The sequence below is a fragment of the Cokeromyces recurvatus genome, assembly GCF_025118155.1.
Source record: "Cokeromyces recurvatus strain NRRL 2243 chromosome Unknown BX663scaffold_8, whole genome shotgun sequence".
Taxonomy (NCBI): Eukaryota; Fungi; Mucoromycota; class Mucoromycetes; order Mucorales; family Mucoraceae; genus Cokeromyces; species Cokeromyces recurvatus.
The window spans coordinates 430,684-449,188 of NW_026251394.1; the positions used below are offsets into that span (position 1 = coordinate 430,684).

At 30.2% G+C, this 18,505-nt stretch overlaps 7 protein-coding genes across 7 annotated transcripts; 6 read left to right on the plus strand and 1 right to left on the minus strand.

The window, feature by feature from the left end:
• Positions 1-693: 693 nt before the first annotated feature.
• BX663DRAFT_485130 (uncharacterized protein) lies at positions 694-2,632 on the plus strand (the record flags this gene model as incomplete). Its single annotated transcript, XM_051524591.1, has 5 exons — positions 694-820; positions 876-940; positions 1,543-1,794; positions 1,909-2,018; positions 2,527-2,632. The coding sequence occupies 5 exons, from the start codon at positions 694-696 to the stop codon at positions 2,630-2,632; spliced, it is 660 nt and encodes a 219-aa protein (XP_051384289.1).
• A 1,016-nt stretch (positions 2,633-3,648) lies between these two features.
• BX663DRAFT_530403 (uncharacterized protein) lies at positions 3,649-4,396 on the plus strand (the record flags this gene model as incomplete). Its single annotated transcript, XM_051530316.1, is given in 4 exon segments — positions 3,649-3,727; positions 3,772-3,942; positions 3,962-4,174; positions 4,263-4,396. The coding sequence occupies 4 exon segments, from the start codon at positions 3,649-3,651 to the stop codon at positions 4,394-4,396; spliced, it is 597 nt and encodes a 198-aa protein (XP_051384290.1).
• Positions 4,397-6,435: 2,039 nt separating this feature from the next.
• Positions 6,436-8,212, plus strand: BX663DRAFT_470370 (actin family). Its single transcript, XM_051524127.1, has 7 exons — positions 6,436-6,538; positions 6,653-7,049; positions 7,119-7,168; positions 7,224-7,396; positions 7,477-7,643; positions 7,706-7,881; positions 7,952-8,212. Exons 1-7 carry the CDS (start codon positions 6,497-6,499, stop codon positions 8,126-8,128), a joined length of 1,182 nt encoding a protein of 393 aa, XP_051384291.1. The 5' UTR covers positions 6,436-6,496; the 3' UTR covers positions 8,129-8,212.
• A 60-nt stretch (positions 8,213-8,272) lies between these two features.
• BX663DRAFT_431765 (kinase-like domain-containing protein) lies at positions 8,273-10,036 on the minus strand (the record flags this gene model as incomplete). The annotated part of the gene is made up of 8 exons (XM_051522880.1): positions 8,273-8,334; positions 8,394-8,790; positions 8,859-8,947; positions 9,033-9,099; positions 9,155-9,264; positions 9,327-9,452; positions 9,512-9,685; positions 9,766-10,036. 8 exons carry the CDS (start codon positions 10,034-10,036, stop codon positions 8,273-8,275), a joined length of 1,296 nt encoding a protein of 431 aa, XP_051384292.1.
• A 2,403-nt stretch (positions 10,037-12,439) lies between these two features.
• Positions 12,440-13,633, plus strand: BX663DRAFT_504633 (uncharacterized protein). Its single transcript, XM_051526948.1, has 3 exons — positions 12,440-12,771; positions 12,899-13,274; positions 13,337-13,633. The coding sequence occupies exons 1-3, from the start codon at positions 12,724-12,726 to the stop codon at positions 13,357-13,359; spliced, it is 447 nt and encodes a 148-aa protein (XP_051384293.1). The 5' UTR covers positions 12,440-12,723; the 3' UTR covers positions 13,360-13,633.
• A 154-nt stretch (positions 13,634-13,787) lies between these two features.
• Positions 13,788-14,747, plus strand: BX663DRAFT_423147 (ribosomal RNA small subunit methyltransferase H; the record flags this gene model as incomplete). Its single annotated transcript, XM_051522423.1, has 3 exons — positions 13,788-13,959; positions 14,045-14,207; positions 14,270-14,747. Coding segments are annotated over 3 exons (813 nt in total), but the record flags the coding sequence as incomplete, so codon positions are not given.
• A 1,333-nt stretch (positions 14,748-16,080) lies between these two features.
• BX663DRAFT_338558 (uncharacterized protein) lies at positions 16,081-18,494 on the plus strand. The gene is made up of 10 exons (XM_051522140.1): positions 16,081-16,127; positions 16,183-16,283; positions 16,366-16,415; positions 16,473-16,554; positions 16,635-16,754; positions 16,929-16,953; positions 17,084-17,481; positions 17,535-17,602; positions 17,661-18,145; positions 18,212-18,494. Exons 2-10 carry the CDS (start codon positions 16,184-16,186, stop codon positions 18,324-18,326), a joined length of 1,443 nt encoding a protein of 480 aa, XP_051384295.1. The 5' UTR covers positions 16,081-16,127; position 16,183; the 3' UTR covers positions 18,327-18,494.
• The last annotated feature ends 11 nt before the right edge of the window (positions 18,495-18,505 follow it).

The following is an 18,505-nucleotide window of genomic DNA, read 5'->3' on the forward strand; positions in this document are numbered from 1 at the left end:
GACTTTGCAAGAAAGACGTAATCCTTCAATAAAATAATGATTTGAAGCATACATCCAAATATACAAAAAATGGGTTCAAGAAAAATAAAGTAAATATCCTTGAATGACCATCATAATTACCTAATTTAAATCCAATCGAAAGCCTTTGATTTTATTTGAAGTGCGAGCTTGTTGCCTATGATAGGCCACCAAAAAATATGGATAAGTTATGGGAGGGAGTTGCTGATAGGCGGTACAATAAAGTTACAGCAGAACTATGCTTAAATCACATAGAAAGCATGCCAAGTCGTGTTAAAGCAGTAATAAAAGTAATAGGTACTGTCATTAAATACTAAACATTAAAGGTACGTTGTTTATTTCATTTCTCAAAAAAAAAAAAAAAAAAAAAAAAAAAAAAAAAAAAAAAAAAAAAAACTATTTACATAAAATTTATATACATGTAACTTTTAACATGATTTTTGAAATAAAAAAAATCGTATAGTTCATATATGCTATAGGTATCATCAGAAAGAGGAGACTTCTTCCTTTCAGCTAGTATGTATCATATAGCGCTTTGCTTAATAAATAGACGATTAATTATGACATTTTTGCATAAATTACTTAAAATTCCGAAACATTGTTACACTTTTGTGAGTTATTGTAAGTAAGTTCATTTTATATAAACAGTAAAGCACAAGTGACTCGCAGTAATTTATGGCAGCAGAATCGGACGTTAACCCTCTTCTCATCACTCTATCAATATTTCCTGGGACTAATCTAGTGAAAAAGATGCTTCTCTGTGAAGAAGGAATTAAGGAGATAATTATCAATAAAGTAACAGGTATGTTTTTGATTTGTTTTATTATGTTTACATCTTTTTAATCTTGCAATTCCAGATGGGAAGATGAATGGTATTGCATATGATATAGGTCAAAAAGAGTTTAAAGTCGGAAGAGAAAAGGTGATGTTATCTATAGAATACCGGGAAGAAAACGCATGGAAGCTACGCCACCAGTCTTGGTCGAGATACAAAAAAAAAAAATTGATTTAGTCTTCTTGAAACGTTTAACATGATATTGTCTAAAAATCCATGATATAACAAAACACGAAGCTGAAGTAATAGTATTTGTAATTCAAGAATTCTCATCAAAGGCTTTTGTTGAAAAAAAAAAAACTTCAGCAAACTACCAGATAGGTCATATTACACTTATAAAAACTATCTTTGGGCCAAAAACTACCGGTTTTATTATCTTGACACGATCTTGTCTCGTGTTTTGAGTGATACTTCTATATCATCAATCATTGCATTGGCCTACTTTTTATGCAGTCAAAAGAAGAGTCTTTTTTTTTTGGTCTTGAAAGAAGCGATGATCCAGAATTGAGGAGAATTTATCAAATTGCTGCAAGGTCATTCGAGTCTTTCACAACAAAAGAAGAAGAAAACCTCAGTCATACCATGGATGTCATGGAAAACACAAATAGTTAATTTCAGAAGATTTCGAATTGTGTTGACAAATTTTAAAAAAAAAAACAAAAAAATAAAAAAAAAATATCATTCTGGAGAAAATAAAGCGATACGCTGAAGATGGCTTTGAATATACAAGCAAGAAGTTGAAAATAATTCGAGATGAGACTATAACAGTTACACCTGTTGGGAAAGTAATCATTACAGACCTTTATTTTACAATCAAGCTACGAGAAAAACCAGGAAAGTTTTTTTTGGGAGGAGTGTTACGAAAAAGGAAGAAGTCAAGATTTGTTCAACCGCTACGGGTCCGCATTAACATCGAGAGATGCCTTTCAAAAGAACACCTTGTAAGGATGACTCTTCTCTCCCCTCCCCCATGTACTACAAACATTAATAGCATTTAAATAGTCATTCTATATGTGTATAATAATAATAAAAACACTCTACAAATAATCAATCAGCGTAAATTTCATACTATAAAAAAGGTTATCTTGAAAATTAAGGGCAATTTAGATATGACAAAAGTCATGTTTTATCATATTGCGTATGTTTCGTATGTACCGTATGTACCGTATGTTGCGTATATTGCGTATGTTGCCTTAATATTTCTTAAAAATATTATAAAGACAAAAGTGTCAACGAGACCGGACAATAGTTCTAAAGTCAATCACTTTATTTATGATGGGAGTATTTATAAGAATTGTTAAAGAGGTCTAACATAAGATGTGAATCAGAAAAGTGTTAGTTAACGACTGAATAAAATATGTTATAGACAATGAAGTGTTAGAAGTTTTAATATTATTTGATAAGGTGGATCAAAAGAGTTTCAGGGGGAATCTAGATAGAATTCCTTGTATAATTTTCTGATTCACATGTTTAATCAAGAAACATGACATTATAAATCAACTCATGATATTTATAACTAGTATTTATCCTATCTTTCTCTTTTCATTGAATAAACTACTTCAATGATAAAGGTTAGTCTGATATTTGACATCTTGCAACAAGATTTAGCCGTTAAAGCGTTATACAAATTATTTATAATTCTATAGGAGGCAATTAATAATAATAAAAAAAAGGAGAGTGGGAGGGGGAAGATCTATCCGAAGTGTAACAAAGACAAATAGTTTTAATTATGCTCTTCCATGGAAAGCATTGCACCTATTAGACCTTTTGTTTATGTGAAAAAATTTTTTTTTCTTCTCCTATTTTTATTTCACACTCTCGTTTTTGTTTTTTCTTTTTTCTTCTTCTTTTTTGTTAAAGTGAAGTTTTGAAGATATTGGTCACGTTAAATAAACAATCTTTAGTGAAGTTCTGAGGATATTGGTCACTTTAAATCAACAATCTTTAGTGAAGTTTAAAGACATAGGTCACTTTAAATAAAAACAATCTTTAGTGAAGTTCTAATGATGATGGTCACTTTAAATAAACATTCATTAATATCGCTGTGAGGATAATAGTGATTTCTATTGTCCAATATCGAGAGTATGTTTCATTTGTAGTTTTCGCGTCTCTCGTTAAATAAGACTGTGAAAGGAAGCACATAATGATCAACCTCCACGATTGGTTGCTTCTGGAAACAGTAGCCTTTTTTATTATATAATGAAGCTACTGGCTAATTGGATCATTACCTTTCATTATTATTATTATTATTAATTAAAAATGAAAAAACACACATATTATCAATAAATAAATATCTATTTTTAAAACTTTTCTATAATAATGAATCTAATCATTGACGACTTGTAGAAGAAGAGCCGTCTAATGATGTTTAGAAAAGAGTCAAAATGAGCTTTGTAGATGTCTATGTACTTTATTTATTGTCCTTTTTATTTGGTTAATGAGTTTACATAATGGTATGATTATGAAGCATATTTTGCTTTCTTACCTTGAAAAAAAGGGAAGGGGCTGTTTTCATTATAATCATACTTCATGGATATATTTTCTTAATAAAAGTTGTTATTTCCCTTTCTAAAATCTAACCACTGTTCCCTGGATAGTATCGAACTGATGGTAGAATTACATGCATAAAATGCGGTATAATAAAGTGTATATGTATATATAAAGAAGCTTATATTTTAAATAAAAGATAGCAACGTAAATTTAGCTACTATGATTATATAGAACAACTAGCTCAAAACGCTTTACTTTTTTTTTTCGTTTTGATGCTGATATTGGCCTTAATAGGTTTAACCATAATGGGCCAAATATTAGTGTTATATATGAACAATCATAATTTTACAGTTTGCGTATATAACAGAGCTGCTTTCCAAAATAGTTTCTTTTTTTTTTTTTTTTTTTTTTTTTTTTTTTTTTTTGAGGTACCCAAATCATAAGTGCATATTGCATTGAAGAGCTTTGCTTAAAATTAAAACGTCCAAGAAAGATACTGTTATTGATAGAATCAGGCACAGTTGTTGACTCCTTTATTGAGTTACTTCTGCCTTATATAAATCAAGATGATGATAATTCTTATTTTCTAGATTCTATTCGTCATAATAAGGACGTTAGATATGAATGGTATTGTATTTGTTGGTTCTGGTGTTTTGGTCAGTGAAAAAGATCTCTCATTGATGCCAGGTAACGGTCATTCAAAGATATGGTCTATTCAACCTACCTTTCAAGCTATTGCCGCTAAAGCTCTTGATGTCTCTCCATATTATGATTGGACTATCAATAAATCGAGAACTGGGCGTTATATCAAGATGGATCACACCAGTATTGGTAAAAATAAATTCAAAGAAAAGAAGAAAGGGTTTATTTTTTTATAATAACTTAATTGTAAAATATATACATATATATAAAGAATAAGGTGATATCCAATTAATCTGTAAAATTTACCTACATATTATAAAAGACGTTGAGGAAATTACAGCTACTTTTGAAGATTGGAACAGAGATGAATTAGATTCTTTCTGTATTGAAATTATACGAGATATTCTTTGATGGTGAACATCTCGTGGAAAAGATTTTTTTTTAATACAGCTAATCAAAAAGGTACTGGTAAATGGACAGGTATTGACTCGCTTTATCGAGGTATTCCTGTTACCTTGATTGGCAAAGTAGTCTATTTGCATTATCTTTCACCTCTAAAGGAAGAAGGTATCAGAGCTTTTCAAAATCTTGATCGGGGTCTCCTCTTGTAAAAATTGACACTCTAATATGATTAGAGTGAGTGATTTTCTTCTTGTCAGTGTTCTTTAATCTCAAACATGATTACTTTGGTATTCGCACACATAAGCTTTTAAATAATTCTAGAATTTATATTTATACCAACTGGACTAGTAAAGGTGGTAATAATGTATCTGCTACTACCTTTATTGATTAAAAAAAGGCGGGGAAGGCTACATCATCTGTATATATTTATAGTCCCCGTTCCTTAGATTCAGAAACTGTGCAAGAAATATTTATGCTTTTACCCATGAACTACCATACTATTATCAGTACCTTTATCTGTGGAGATTTCAATACTCGGCTGGGAGTTCATACCGGTGATTCACGATTCAATCCTCTACCAACTCATCTTATGGATCCACCGACTTGCTTTTGGTCAACCCACATACTATGCATATCAGGGAAATAGCATTATCGATTATTTCATTAGTAATATGGAACTCCAATCGCCACAAATGACCATCCATGATGATTTATCTCTCAATTCCTGTCCATCCAATTTGACATCCTCGACTTAACCTGTCATACTATTGAGTTCACTGTATCCCAGAGGTTACAATGAAACATCAACACATTGCAACACGAGGAGACCTTTGAGCAATATCGTTCGTCCTTCATCCTCAACTAATCCAACATGGATTTACCCCCGGCTGTTGACACACTCAACTTTGTAAACCTACCTGTGATGGTATACTATAAAATAAATAAAAGAAAATAAAAAGAAAAAGACAAAAGAAGTATAGTTTGAGACTGTTTTTATTCAATATAAAAAGAAGAATAAAGATTAAGATAAAGAATAAGATCCCCTCCTCTCCTTTATGTCTGGATAACTACTTGTATTTATATTAATAAATTCTGAATCAGAGAAATAAAAATAACTACAAAAAGAACATGAGTCGTGAAACAATGTTAGTATTCAAATATATGCGCTGTATTGTTGATTCAAAACACTGATCTATGGATTATCTATTGAGTGCTATAATTTTGTAATGAACTGATTAATGTTTTAAATGAAAGATTTATTGTTTGATCTGAGTGTAGGTTCCTGATATCTTCTACATTTTTTTATTTTATTGGATCAAAGACGACCTGAATCCTTTATCAAGGTTATAAAAATAAATATTTAGAAATGATACGATGTTTTTATTAGTTGATGCATTTAGACGATTGGATGTCGATAGGTTTTAAATTATTTTACAAGATGTTATATGCATTCAGAGTTTTATTTTATATTCAGGCTTATAGTTTATCCTTTATTATGTAATTCATCTATTATAATATTGCTTACGCTTATATCGAGAGCTTGTCCTATAACACATCTTTCCTTTCTTTTAAATCATCTCCCTCAGCATAAGTACCAAAAATTCCCAGGATGTTTCTGCCTGGTTCTATCGTTGGTCAGTTATGTGCACCATTCTACAGGAAATAGATTACCTACTACACGACAAACTACCTTCTCTCCCTCCACTTCTTGACCCAGGCAGGAAATGACTCAACTGGTTGTCCCTTTAAACTTGTTAGCAATATTTCCCCCCTTTCTTTCTTATCTTCTCTTCTTCTTCCTTTCCTTTACCTTTTTACCTTTTGTCTCCATAAGAGGGCTTTTAGATACTTTTTTTTCACATAATTTGGACTGACTTGGGTAATCCAATATAACAAAGATATTATGTACTCATAGGTCGCTTTATAAATTTTAATTTATAAAAATAAACATGTTTAATCGTAATGATAGAGCGGACATTTAAACTGATATAATTATAGGTGAGCTTCAAGAGAGCTTTAAACAATACCTACTTTTTTCCCTTTTCTTTTTTTTTTTAACTTCCTTATTTCTATTAGACTTTTTTATACTTTTAAAATTCAAGAAATAAAATGAATGCTACAAATACACTTGTTGTAGATAATGGTACAGGTGTAAGTTAAAATAATAATAATAATAAAAGAAAATAAAAATAAAAATGGTTTGAATTATTACAAAAAATATAAACGCGCTTTCAATAAAACTTAAACGGCCCATTTCGTTTGTAGTTTGTTAAATGTGGTTATGCGGGTTCCAATTTCCCTGAACATGTATTTCCAAGTGTTGTTGGTCGACCTATTTTACGTGCAGAAGAAAAAGTGGGTAACCTGGAAGTTAAGGATATTATGATTGGTGATGAAGCAGCACAACTTCGAAACATTCTTCAAATGTCTTATCCAATGGAAAACGGCATAATTCGTAATTGGGAAGACATGCGTCATTTATGGAATTATACTTTTGATGAAAAACTCAAAATTAATCCGAGAGATTCAAAGATTCTTTTGACTGAAGCACCCATGAATCCAAAACAGAATCGTGAAAAAATGGCAGAGATTATGTTTGAGGAATATGGCTTTCAAGGTATCTATGTAGCTATTCAAGCTGTCTTGACACTTTTTGCCCAAGGTAAACCAAGCATATTATATATATACATGTATATTTGATAAATATATGCAACTTCATTCTCTATGATAGGTCTTATGTCGGGCGTTGTTGTTGATTCAGGTGATGGTGTCACTCATATTGTAAGTTAATTTTATCTATGGTCTGTTATTGTATATATCAACTTAATATTCATAGGTTCCTGTTTATCAAGGATATGCACCTGCCAATTTAACTCGTCGTCTTGATGTCGCAGGTCGTCATGTTACAAGATATTTAATTAAATTACTACTCCTTCGTGGTTATGCATTCAATCGTACAGCTGATTTTGAAACAGTTCGTCAAATAAAAGAAAAATTCTGTTATGTCAGGTAAAACAATGATAGCTTTAATTTTTGTGTGTGTGTGTGTGTAATAATCTCCCCCTTTTTTTTTTTTTTCTTTTTACAAGCTATGATCTTGAATTAGATCAAAAATTAGGTAATGAAACAACAACCTTAGTTGAAAGTTATGAACTTCCTGATGGTCGTGTTATCAAAGTGGGTTCTGAACGTTTTGAAGCACCTGAATGTTTATTCCAACCCAACTTGATTGATGTAGAAGCTCCTGGCATGGCTGGTAAAAAAAATATATATATATTTTATTGAATATTTCATAATATTTAATCGAATTGTTATTAGAAATGCTCTTTAATACAATCCAATCTGCTGATATCGATATTCGTGCGGATCTTTATAAACATATTGTACTTTCTGGTGGTTCAACTATGTATCCTGGTTTACCTAGTCGTTTAGAAAAGGAAATGAAACAGCTTTACCTTACAAACGTATTAAATGGAGACGCAAGTAGATTAAATGTGAGTGTTTTCTTCTTCTTCTTTTTCTTAGAATAGGGTTTTTAAATAATGATTTACACTATTTTTATAGAAATTCAAAATTCGTATTGAAGATCCTCCCAGACGTAAGCATATGGTCTATCTTGGTGGTGCTGTTCTTGCTGATATTATGAAGGATAAGGATAGTTGGTGGGTTACTAAACAAGAGTGGGAAGAAATGGGTATTCGTTCATTAGAAAAAATGGGCGTATTAGGTTCTACTGCTTAAATAAATAAATAAAAAAAAAAGTTGTATTATTTAAGTTTATTAAGTAAATTAAAATAATGGGTAGTAAGATTAGTTGTAAAAGCATAATATTCATTATTAGAAGATAGTAAAGGGTAATTTTTTTTTTTTTTTTTTTTTTTTTTTTTACAAACAGCTATAGTCATTACAGTATTCATGATCAGAATCACCATCATGATAAAGAGTAACTTGTTTAAAAGGATTTAGTAATAAATTACATAGGTAAACTCTATACGTTACTTCCTACCTGAATTAAATTCTTTAAATGGATTATTTTGAAAGACGAGGTTACTGTTGAGCATAAGATCATCATCTGATTCAAGATCAAAACTACTGTTATTACTATTATGATAATAAAAGTCTTTTTCATGATTAGAAGGTTGAATAGGTGGCTGACAATGTCGAAGTAAAGCAAAATTAATAGACTTGAAAAAGACATGGTTCTTTACATCAGATGCTCCAGCATAGCTTCCTAATCGTTTATTTTCATCCTTGTGTAATAGTTTTCGAATCATATTTTTAGCATTATTGGTGATAGCATATTGATGATAAGGTGCAGGTTGATGACTAAAGTGAAGGTCAGAGTAAAGTATACGAGAAAATGTTTCATTTCTTTCCAAGCCCTTAAAGGGAGTTATCCCAAACTTGAAATAAATGTATATATATATATATTTTTAGGTTAATTCAACTTATAAATAAATGCAACTATTACCAGCATTTCATAGATTAAAATGCCTAGTGTCCACCAATCTACTGCACTTGTATGTCCACAGCCTTTAATCACTTCAGGGGCAATATACTCTAATATAAATATGATTTATGGCGATAATATATATATATATATATACATGTATACAATACATCCTATACAACACTAGTTATATACCTTCTGTACCCACAAAACTATTCGTTCGAAGGTTAATAACACAGCTTTTTGTATCAATAGAAGGTGGCTAAAGAATGATTGTTTAGTATAAAATTCAGCAGGAAATTTATATAATAATTTACTATATGTCTAGATTTGGACTTGACGATACCAGGCTTTTGTGGGGGATGAGATCCTTTACTAAGATCAAAGTCAGTCAACATAATATGTCCACTTTGATGAAGCAGGATATCTAATAACGATTAAAAATAGTCACATAAAAATAATAATGATGACTACTACTATTTAATTTACTTTCTGGTTTCAAATCTCTATAGATATATCCTTGAAGATGTAAATATTCTAAAGCTGCCGTAACTTCAGCTGCGTAAAATTTTGCTTCTTCTTCTCTTAAACATTTCCCTGGTCTTGCTTGAAGTGCTATTAGATAGATGAATATGACATAATTGGTAAAAAATACTTTTATTTATTTATTTTACCTCGAAAGAATTCACCACCTACACAATATTCTATTACAAAATAAAGATAATGATAGCTTTGGAATGAATGATAAAGAGCGACAATAAAAGGGTGATTCGAGATGGTAAGAATTTCCTGTTCTGCTAAAGCTCTTTTGATCTTATTTCTTCTAATCATTTCTCCCTTTGAGATTACTTTAAAAATAACCAAAAAAAAAAAGACATGTTAATAATCATGCTTTTTATAAACAAAATATCTCTCTTAACTTAACTACCTTTCATAGCATATATCTTATTCGTTTCTTTTTGCTTTACCATATAAACCCTACCAACATCCCCTCTGCCTAGCATTTTCATTTTTATAAAACTAGAAGCTTCTACTTCTACTTTCTTGACTTTAATACTATTACTCGAATAAGTACGACGACATGATAATTTGTGTTGATAATTTGTTGTTGATTCTTCAGTCACAATAGAAATTTTATTACCATTCTTGAATACTTTTTCTATTAATTTTGTTGTATCATCAGGAAGGGACTGTTTCATATGAAGGAAACGAGTAGTATCATCATCCATTTTAGTAGTATTAGTGGTATATGATGACTTGGAGAAATAAAACTGGTCTTTTGATATGTTCAGGTTGCTAGTAATAAGTTTTGTAATTGGAGATTTTATTTGATTAGAAGAAGTAGATAATATTTGGAAATTACGAATGTATGATTTTAATTCATGTGGCAATTGATTTGAAATATGGGATAAAGGTGGTTTCGATATTTTTTTCATAGCATCATAAACGATCCTTTCTGATGAATCTTCTATTACCGTTACAACCATTAGAAAAATGGGTATTGTATTAAGGGCTCACTTGTGCCTTTTATTTATTTGTTTATCTTTTGTTTGGATTCAAAAATATTTATGCAAAAACTTTATTGGCTTATTCATTTTAATTCAATTTTGGTGTATATATATACAGTCAAAGAAACTAGGTTGGGACAATGAAAAAAAAATTTTTTTTGGCCATTTCAAAGTTGAATTGGGACATGAATGCGAATATGGGTCACCTATAGGAAAATGGGACATCAATGAGAAATTAGGCCACTAATACGAAAATGAGACACAGGCCCGAAAACGGGACAAAGGAATCAGAAAATACATGATTGAGACTTCTTAGCTGCAGGTATCTCTAAGGCGTCGACCTGCTAGCGTTAGTCGAAGCAACTGCATTCGAGGCAGCGCGTTGTTGTGCAAAGACAAAAGGATAATGCTTAGTATTACATAGGCTTGTCAATGGCAAACATGTTCTTAGCAGCTAAAAAAAAAAAAAATAAAAAATAAAAATGTTACATTTTTCATGCTAACTGATACCTAAGGATCTCAGCATGTTTTGTCACTATTTTCGCATTTTGAATATTCAAGCTATTTTTTATGACACGATTTGCAGGTCATACGAAGGGAAAAAGTATTTTATTAAGAGCTAGAACGAGGTTATTAAAACCATCAGTTAGACAAAAAACTAGGGATACTGTCGAAGCAACATAATGTTACTGCAAATAGATGTAAAGTGCCCCTTCCACCTTTAATATATGGCTCACCTATGCAACTATTTGCTTTGGATTACTCATGGAATCTTTTTCAAATTTCAAAGATACCAGTAGATCCGACTTCAAGCAATGTCAAGGAACAGTCAAAATAGCCAGTATTATTGAAATTTTCACGAGAATTTAGCATTTCTTGACGAAAGCCAGATAATTGTTCAAAGATACCCTTGATTTTTTTTTTTTTTTTTTTCATGTAAATTGAATACACTGAAGCCGTATTTATAAGGAATCTCTTTTGTTTCAGCAAGTAGCAAAAAAAAAAAAAAAAAAAAAAAAAAAAAAAAAAAAAAATACTAAATACTAAATACTAAATACTAAATACTAAATACCAAATACTAAATTTCTGTCTCTTTATTCCATTTTCCTATAGGTGATCCATTTTCGCATTCGTGTCCCAATTCAATTTTGAAATGGCCAATTTTTTTTTTCATTGGTTCAACCAAGTTTCTTTGACTGTAAAAAATGTCAAATATAATATTATTTGATTTCGTTTCATACAAAGCAATCTTGTGTTATGAATGAATAATAATAATAATAATAATAAATAGTATAATAACAAATACTGATGTTATGAGGCAGTGATGAGTCAAACATAGAGTAAAGAGTTACTGATGATGAAGATGAATATATACATTATAGATTAGTTATAATATACTAGTATTATTCTTATTGAATATACTCATTTATAAATGTAGTCATATACTCCATCTATAATAACTCCATTCTAGTTGAATACATTGTTTTATACATACATGCATAACGAGGTTCATTCAAGTAATACATTGAGGAATGAAAATAGTATAAGAAAATGTTTAAAATGTAATAAATATATATCGTAATGTCTTCCCTATACTATCATCCACAAGTATGAACAAACGTCGTTTCATTATTTGGTTTCAAGAAAAGATAAAAAAAAAATTCATGATATTTGACGTATGAATTTGTTTAGTAATTTGAGAATAAGAAATGTGTCTCATTGAGATCCTTCATTAATAATGAGTAGGAGGATTTGATATCATTTATTTATAAATGTCTTCAATCAATCCAATTAAACAGCTATAAAGCAGTCCAAGTAGTATTATGGTCGTCCATTGTGCAACATGTAAGCAGCTACTGTCACTATTATCAATTTCTTACATGAATTTGATTCGATATGACTCAAAATTAAGGCTAAATACAGCAAATCCTATTTTAATTGGTTTAGGCTAGTATTAGAAGAGATTGCCCTACACTCAATCCAATAGAATTGTTGATACTGCTATCAAGCTGGTTGTTGTTGAAGATGGTCAAAAAAAATATACATATTAGACATTCTTTGAAAGACGATGCTTGAACTCATGAAACCATACACTTTTTCTTTACTTTTCTATTTATTTATCTATTTTTTCTATTTGCTAGAATAAAAAGTGTATCTGCCAATAAAAAAATACAAATCTGCCATAATTTCAGTGTTTTATCGGCCAATTCATATTTCTATAACCCGCCAATTAAAACTGTTTGCAATCAAATTATAACAGAAATTAAAATCATTTCTAAAATTATCACTTCTTTCTCTTATAAATATAATTATTAAACCCCTACGCATTACAAAACAAACAATCCGCTAATCGATTAGAAAAAAAAAAATACAGTAATATGCAAAGTCATTTATCCACTACTGTTACTACTACTACTGCCACTGAGGTAAATTTATGATTATGCAATAATGGATTATATATACATGTATATATGTATGCATATAAAAAGCAATTTACTTATAAACTTTTTTTTTTTTTTTTTTTTTTTTTTTTTTTTTTTTTTTTTTTAATAGACATCTCATCCTCGTCGAGTTAGTTTTGACTTGAGTCATAATATCATTCATGTTTTGCCTACTTTTGAACAATGCTGTGATGCAGCAAAGAAGAAGACTCGGGAAGAAAAAGAAAAAAGAGGCTTAAATAAACGTATGTTAAGTGATGATATTATTAATGAAATTCAGCAAGATTGTTATGCAAGATCTCGTCAACATAATGAGGAGGAAGAAGATCAACCTGTTATTAAAAGTTGTTTAAAAAAGGTATCTGCTTTTGATGCACAACCACAACCACCACAACAACAACAGCAAAAGAAGAAAAAGAATCATAACAAGAAAGGTCATAAAAAGAGAAAGAGACAACATCATAAGACTCCTTCTATCAATGACAATGGTATAGTTTTTATCATATGTTAAAATTCAATGTACTAAAAAGAAAAAAAAATCTTTATTTAGTTCCTACAATTTCTGTATATTGAATTTATACCAAAAAAGAAAATAAGCATGCTGAGGTTGCATTGCTGCGCTACATAAGAAGAAGACAACAAACAACGATGGCTGTTGTCTGTCATGCTGTCGCCTTCTTATTTTTGAGGTTATTTATTTATAAAAAGAAGAAACGTAAAAAAAAAAGAGAAAAGAAAAGAAAAAGAATAGCTAGTATTGTAAATAGTTTACTTAATGCCTTCCACCTTTTATCTTTTTCTTTTTTTTAATCAATAAATAATAATAAAACTATACTCTTTATAATAATTATCTTGCATATATAAATTAATAAAGAAGCGGAATTATGTTTACCCTTAATGATAAAGTGGGACTATTAGATGGCATCATTATTCTTCTTCCCCTGTATTTTAAATACACACAATTATACATTTTTTTTTTGTTTCACATGCGTTTACCAATAATTAATAGATCACTTATATCACGATGCTATACAACAATTAATGAATTACCCTACACAAAGGTTCATGTACCTGTCATGTTAAATGAAGTATTAACTCATCTAGAGCCTAAGGATGATGAACTATATTGTGACATGACGTTTGGTGATGGAGGATATACAAAAGCTTTGTTAGGTAATAATAATATAGATATATATATATATATTTATATACAAGACTCATGTAACGAACAGATAAATAAATAATATGAAACAATAAGATAGATGTAACTGTAAAGTAATTGCAGTAGATCAGGATCCTACGGCTTACTCAAAAGCATTAAAATTATCACAGCTAGAACAGTATAAGGATCGATTATTTCCTCTATTAGGAAAGTTTGGATCTATTTATGAAACTATTCAAAAGAAATTTGCTTATTTAAAGTAATACATATACATATACAGTATTAATAATTAACTAATAAACCACCTATTTTGGACTTTAGCACACCTTGTTTGGATGGTATTGTTATGGATATTGGTGTCTCAAGTGGACAATTAGAAACCCCAGATCGAGGATTTTCTTACAAATTAGATGGTCCTCTAGATATGCGCATGTTTTCTAGAGGTTCATCCCTCCTTAAAGAATTCAAAGAAGAAGAAGAAGAGCTATTAAAGAAATCAATCTCTGCTTACGAAATTGTCAATTATTTTTCAAGAGAACAAATGGCAGATATCATTTATGAGTTTGGAGGCGATCGTTTATCACGCAAGATTGCGTCTGCCATCGTTCTTGCTCGACAAAAGAGACCTATTGAATCTACGAGAGAATTGGCAACTATTATTCAAAAGGCATGCCCTCAGCCTAGTTGGCAACGAGGTCACGACGACGTATTACGTAATTCAGCAGCTCGTACATTTCAAGCATTTAGAATCTATATTAACGACGAATTAGGAGAGTTGAAGAGAGGATTAGCAGCAAGTGAACTGCTTTTAAAGCCTAAAGGTCGTTTAGCAGTTGTCACATTTCACTCTTTAGAGGATCGACTCGTAAAAAACTTTATGTATCATTGCACTGGTAAACGATTCATGACGGATGCAGTTCATAATCAATTTAGCTTAAAACGTGCTGCTCATCGAGAATACAAAAAGGCGTTAAAAAAACAGCAGGATGATGAAGAAATAACAATGAAATCATCATTTTCTTCAAAACAAAAAGATCTCTCATTGACTCCGTCATTTGAGATTTGTACAAAACATGTTATTCAACCTACGGATGCAGAGCTAAAACAAAATGCACGTAGTAGATCTGCGAAACTTAGAGTGGCTAAACGTACATTCGCTGAAGCTCTTCAGCCTTTTACTGTATTTTCTAAATAAATGAAATAATATATTGATTAATTGAGAATAGTTGGTAGTCGATGTATAGGAATCAACACGACCCCTTTATTATTATTTTTTCTCAGTCTAAAAAAAAAAAAAGGAAAGAAAAGAAAAGAAAAGACGGAAAACAAAGTGTCTTAACTATTCTCGAGAATCTTGTAAAGTAACTTGGCGAAACAACTTCTATTATTGGAGAGGACCAAAACGTTACTATTATTGTTTTAAAAGGGTTATCTCTTAACATCCTATTTTACCTTTAATTAAACCTTTTCAATTTAATCAAGGTAACTATGGCAGGAGATAACTCTTTTTTTTTTTTATTCTGAACAAATTCTTTCACTGCTAATAGATGTGTGAATAGGACGATTATCAAAATGTAGTCATCTTTTAACCCTAACATCTTTTGTGTTCCAATATGATACGGTAACTGAAGAAATAAAAAAAAAGCAGTCAAAAATTTGCGGACTTATTTCTTTGTGACCTTGTAATAATAATAATTTTTTTTTTTTACAAAGTAGTATAAATTGATCACTACTTCTTCATTATTTAATTTTGTTCTTTAGTTTTCTTTTCTGGTAAGTGTTCTTGAATAAGAAAATTATTATTGTGTAAAATTGCTGCATTGATGAATTGTGATCATGCACCACGCAGAATCTCTTAATTGATGATAAAAAACTCACCAAACCCTGAGCGCGGCTTATTTTACCAATAATTTATAATTTTATTTTTTATATGTATAAAATTAATCTCTTTTTTTTTCTCTCCTTTATAGACTTGCCCTTTAACAGTGAAGAAGAATATATTATTTTTATTGTGTTTTTTATTTTATTTTTTTTTTCGAATAAAGAAAATATTTTAACTTAGTAAATATGGCTGCTTTCCTGTCAAAAAAAAAAATTTTTTTTCTTTTCTTTTGTTTTGTTTCCCGTTTTTTTTTTTTTTTATTTTTTTCCTTAATACGGAGTTTGAAAGAGAAAGCTAGTAATTTAAAATATAAACTTCGTCATTCGAATTTTTTATTTAATTGTTATAAAAGAATGACTCCAACTAAAGAGGATATTTGGTTTTCTGGTCCTGTTCAAGATGCTATTTCTCTAGTAAATGAACGAAATTGTGTATTTCTTGTGTACATTTATGGTAACACTTTTATTGCATTTAAAGGAATTAAACTAAACATGCATAATATTACATGAAAAACACACACACACACACATTTTAGATGACTCTGAAAAGACAAATGCTTTAAACAATACTCTTAAAGATGAAAAAGTACACAACAAAATAGACAAAGAAAGATAGATGCTTATTCTGAACTTTGTTTTATAGGTCATTGAAGAAATTAGAAATAAAACGGTTGCCCTTGCAATGGAAAAAGATTCAGAAAATGTGTCATTATTCAGTCAATTTTGTAAAGTTTTCTTAATTTTCAGTCATAAAGAAAAAAAAAAAAGAAACCAAATATACTTACTTCGTTTTTTATGAATATAGATCCTGTAAAAGCTATACCTATACTTTATTTTATTCAACAAGGAACAATAAAAGATTTTGGGACTGAAACGATAACAAGTGAGGAAATTATAAAAAAGATTGACTTTATTATGAGTAACAATCAAAGGGTATCAGCGCATCCTCCAACTGCTCCTCCAAGAAACCAAGTACAGGAGTCAGAAGATCAAGTACCTGCTATGCCACCTCAAGTTTATACTACATTTCATCCAGATCCAGTTCAAGATAATAATGCTACTATGCTAGCTGAACCCAATAACCCACCTGATACCAAACAATCAAACGAAGATAAAAAAGCAGAGTAAATAAAATATGATATTATAATGTAAAAGTATATACGTATATATATATATATGTATGTATGTATATATACGATATATGCATATATTCAAGTTACCTACAATGATAATAAAATATGTTATCTGATATAGATTGCAAAGACAATTGGAAAAGGTACGAAAAGAGCGTGCTGAAAGAGAACAAAGAGAGGCAAAAGAAAAAGAAATAAAACGTCGACAAGAAGCCAAGATGATGCAAGAAGCGAAACAATTACAACAGGATAAAGAAACTCAAATTTACTTGGCAAAATTAAAGAAAGAACGTCAAGAAGAGGAAGCACATCGAAAGAAAGTACGAGAGCAAATTGCTAGAGATCGTGCAGAGAAAATGGCTAAAAGAAACATAGAAAGGCAACAACATCAGAATTCATTTCCATTTGATAGCAATAACGCAGAAAAAGTCATCAATAATCGTAATCGTCTTTCCTCATCGCACAGTAACTTGAGCATTCGTCAATTAGACGGTTCAAATATCCGTCATCAATTTGAAGGTATACCCATATTACATATATGCTATGCTATGCTATGCTATGCTAATTATAAGAGAATGGCCATTTATTATTTCTTCTAGCTACAGCAACATTGCTAAGCGTTAAGGAGTGGATAGACACTGTAAGTCATATATCTTTTTATGTACATCTTTTTTTTTTTTTGTTAATATTATATCCAGTATCGTACAGATGAACCCAAAAGGCCTTATAAACTCTCTTCTCAATTCCCAACTCGCTTATTTACTGAAGAAGATCATGATACAACCTTAAAAGAATTAAATCTTTGTCCTAGTGCAACCATCATAATGAAACCAATGAAAGCCGCTACTAACTCCTCTTCATTCTTTAGTTCAATCCATAGTCATGGTATATCATCAAACAATCATGACCAGCAAAATATACTTGTTCGTTCTACTTTTTATGTTCTTGATTTTATGTATGGTATTTTAATGGCTCTTTGGAGCATGCTCTTAGCCATTTGGGACACGCTTTCCCCTAAGAACAGATTAACTCGTCAAGAAAATGTGCCTTCCCAACAACAAGCAACGAGAAGTTCGTTTGGTCATTTAAGAGGTGGCCAACGATTAGGTGGTGAATCTTCCGTTATTGGAGAATCATCATCTGCTAATACAAGAAGAGAGTATCTTAATGAATCCTCTCAAAGGTATAACTATGAGTTATTATGATTGAACTTTTCTTTAACTTTTTTTTTATAACATGTGTATAACAGACATCGTAATAACCCTTATGGCACGCGCATCAATACTCTTCAAGAAGGAGAACAAGATAAAGACGATGACAAGAAACGAACAACATATAATGGTAATTCTATTAATCAAGAATAAATATAGCAGTACAAACATTGTCTATATACTTTTATATAAAAGCTTTGTTGTATAATCACTATCGTTTTATCTATCATCATAGTAAATCTCCCCTTTTTTTCTCTCCTCTCTCAAAATAATAAGATTAGATAAAAGAAACTTCTCTATAAAATATATCCATTCTAAGGCTAATCAAATAT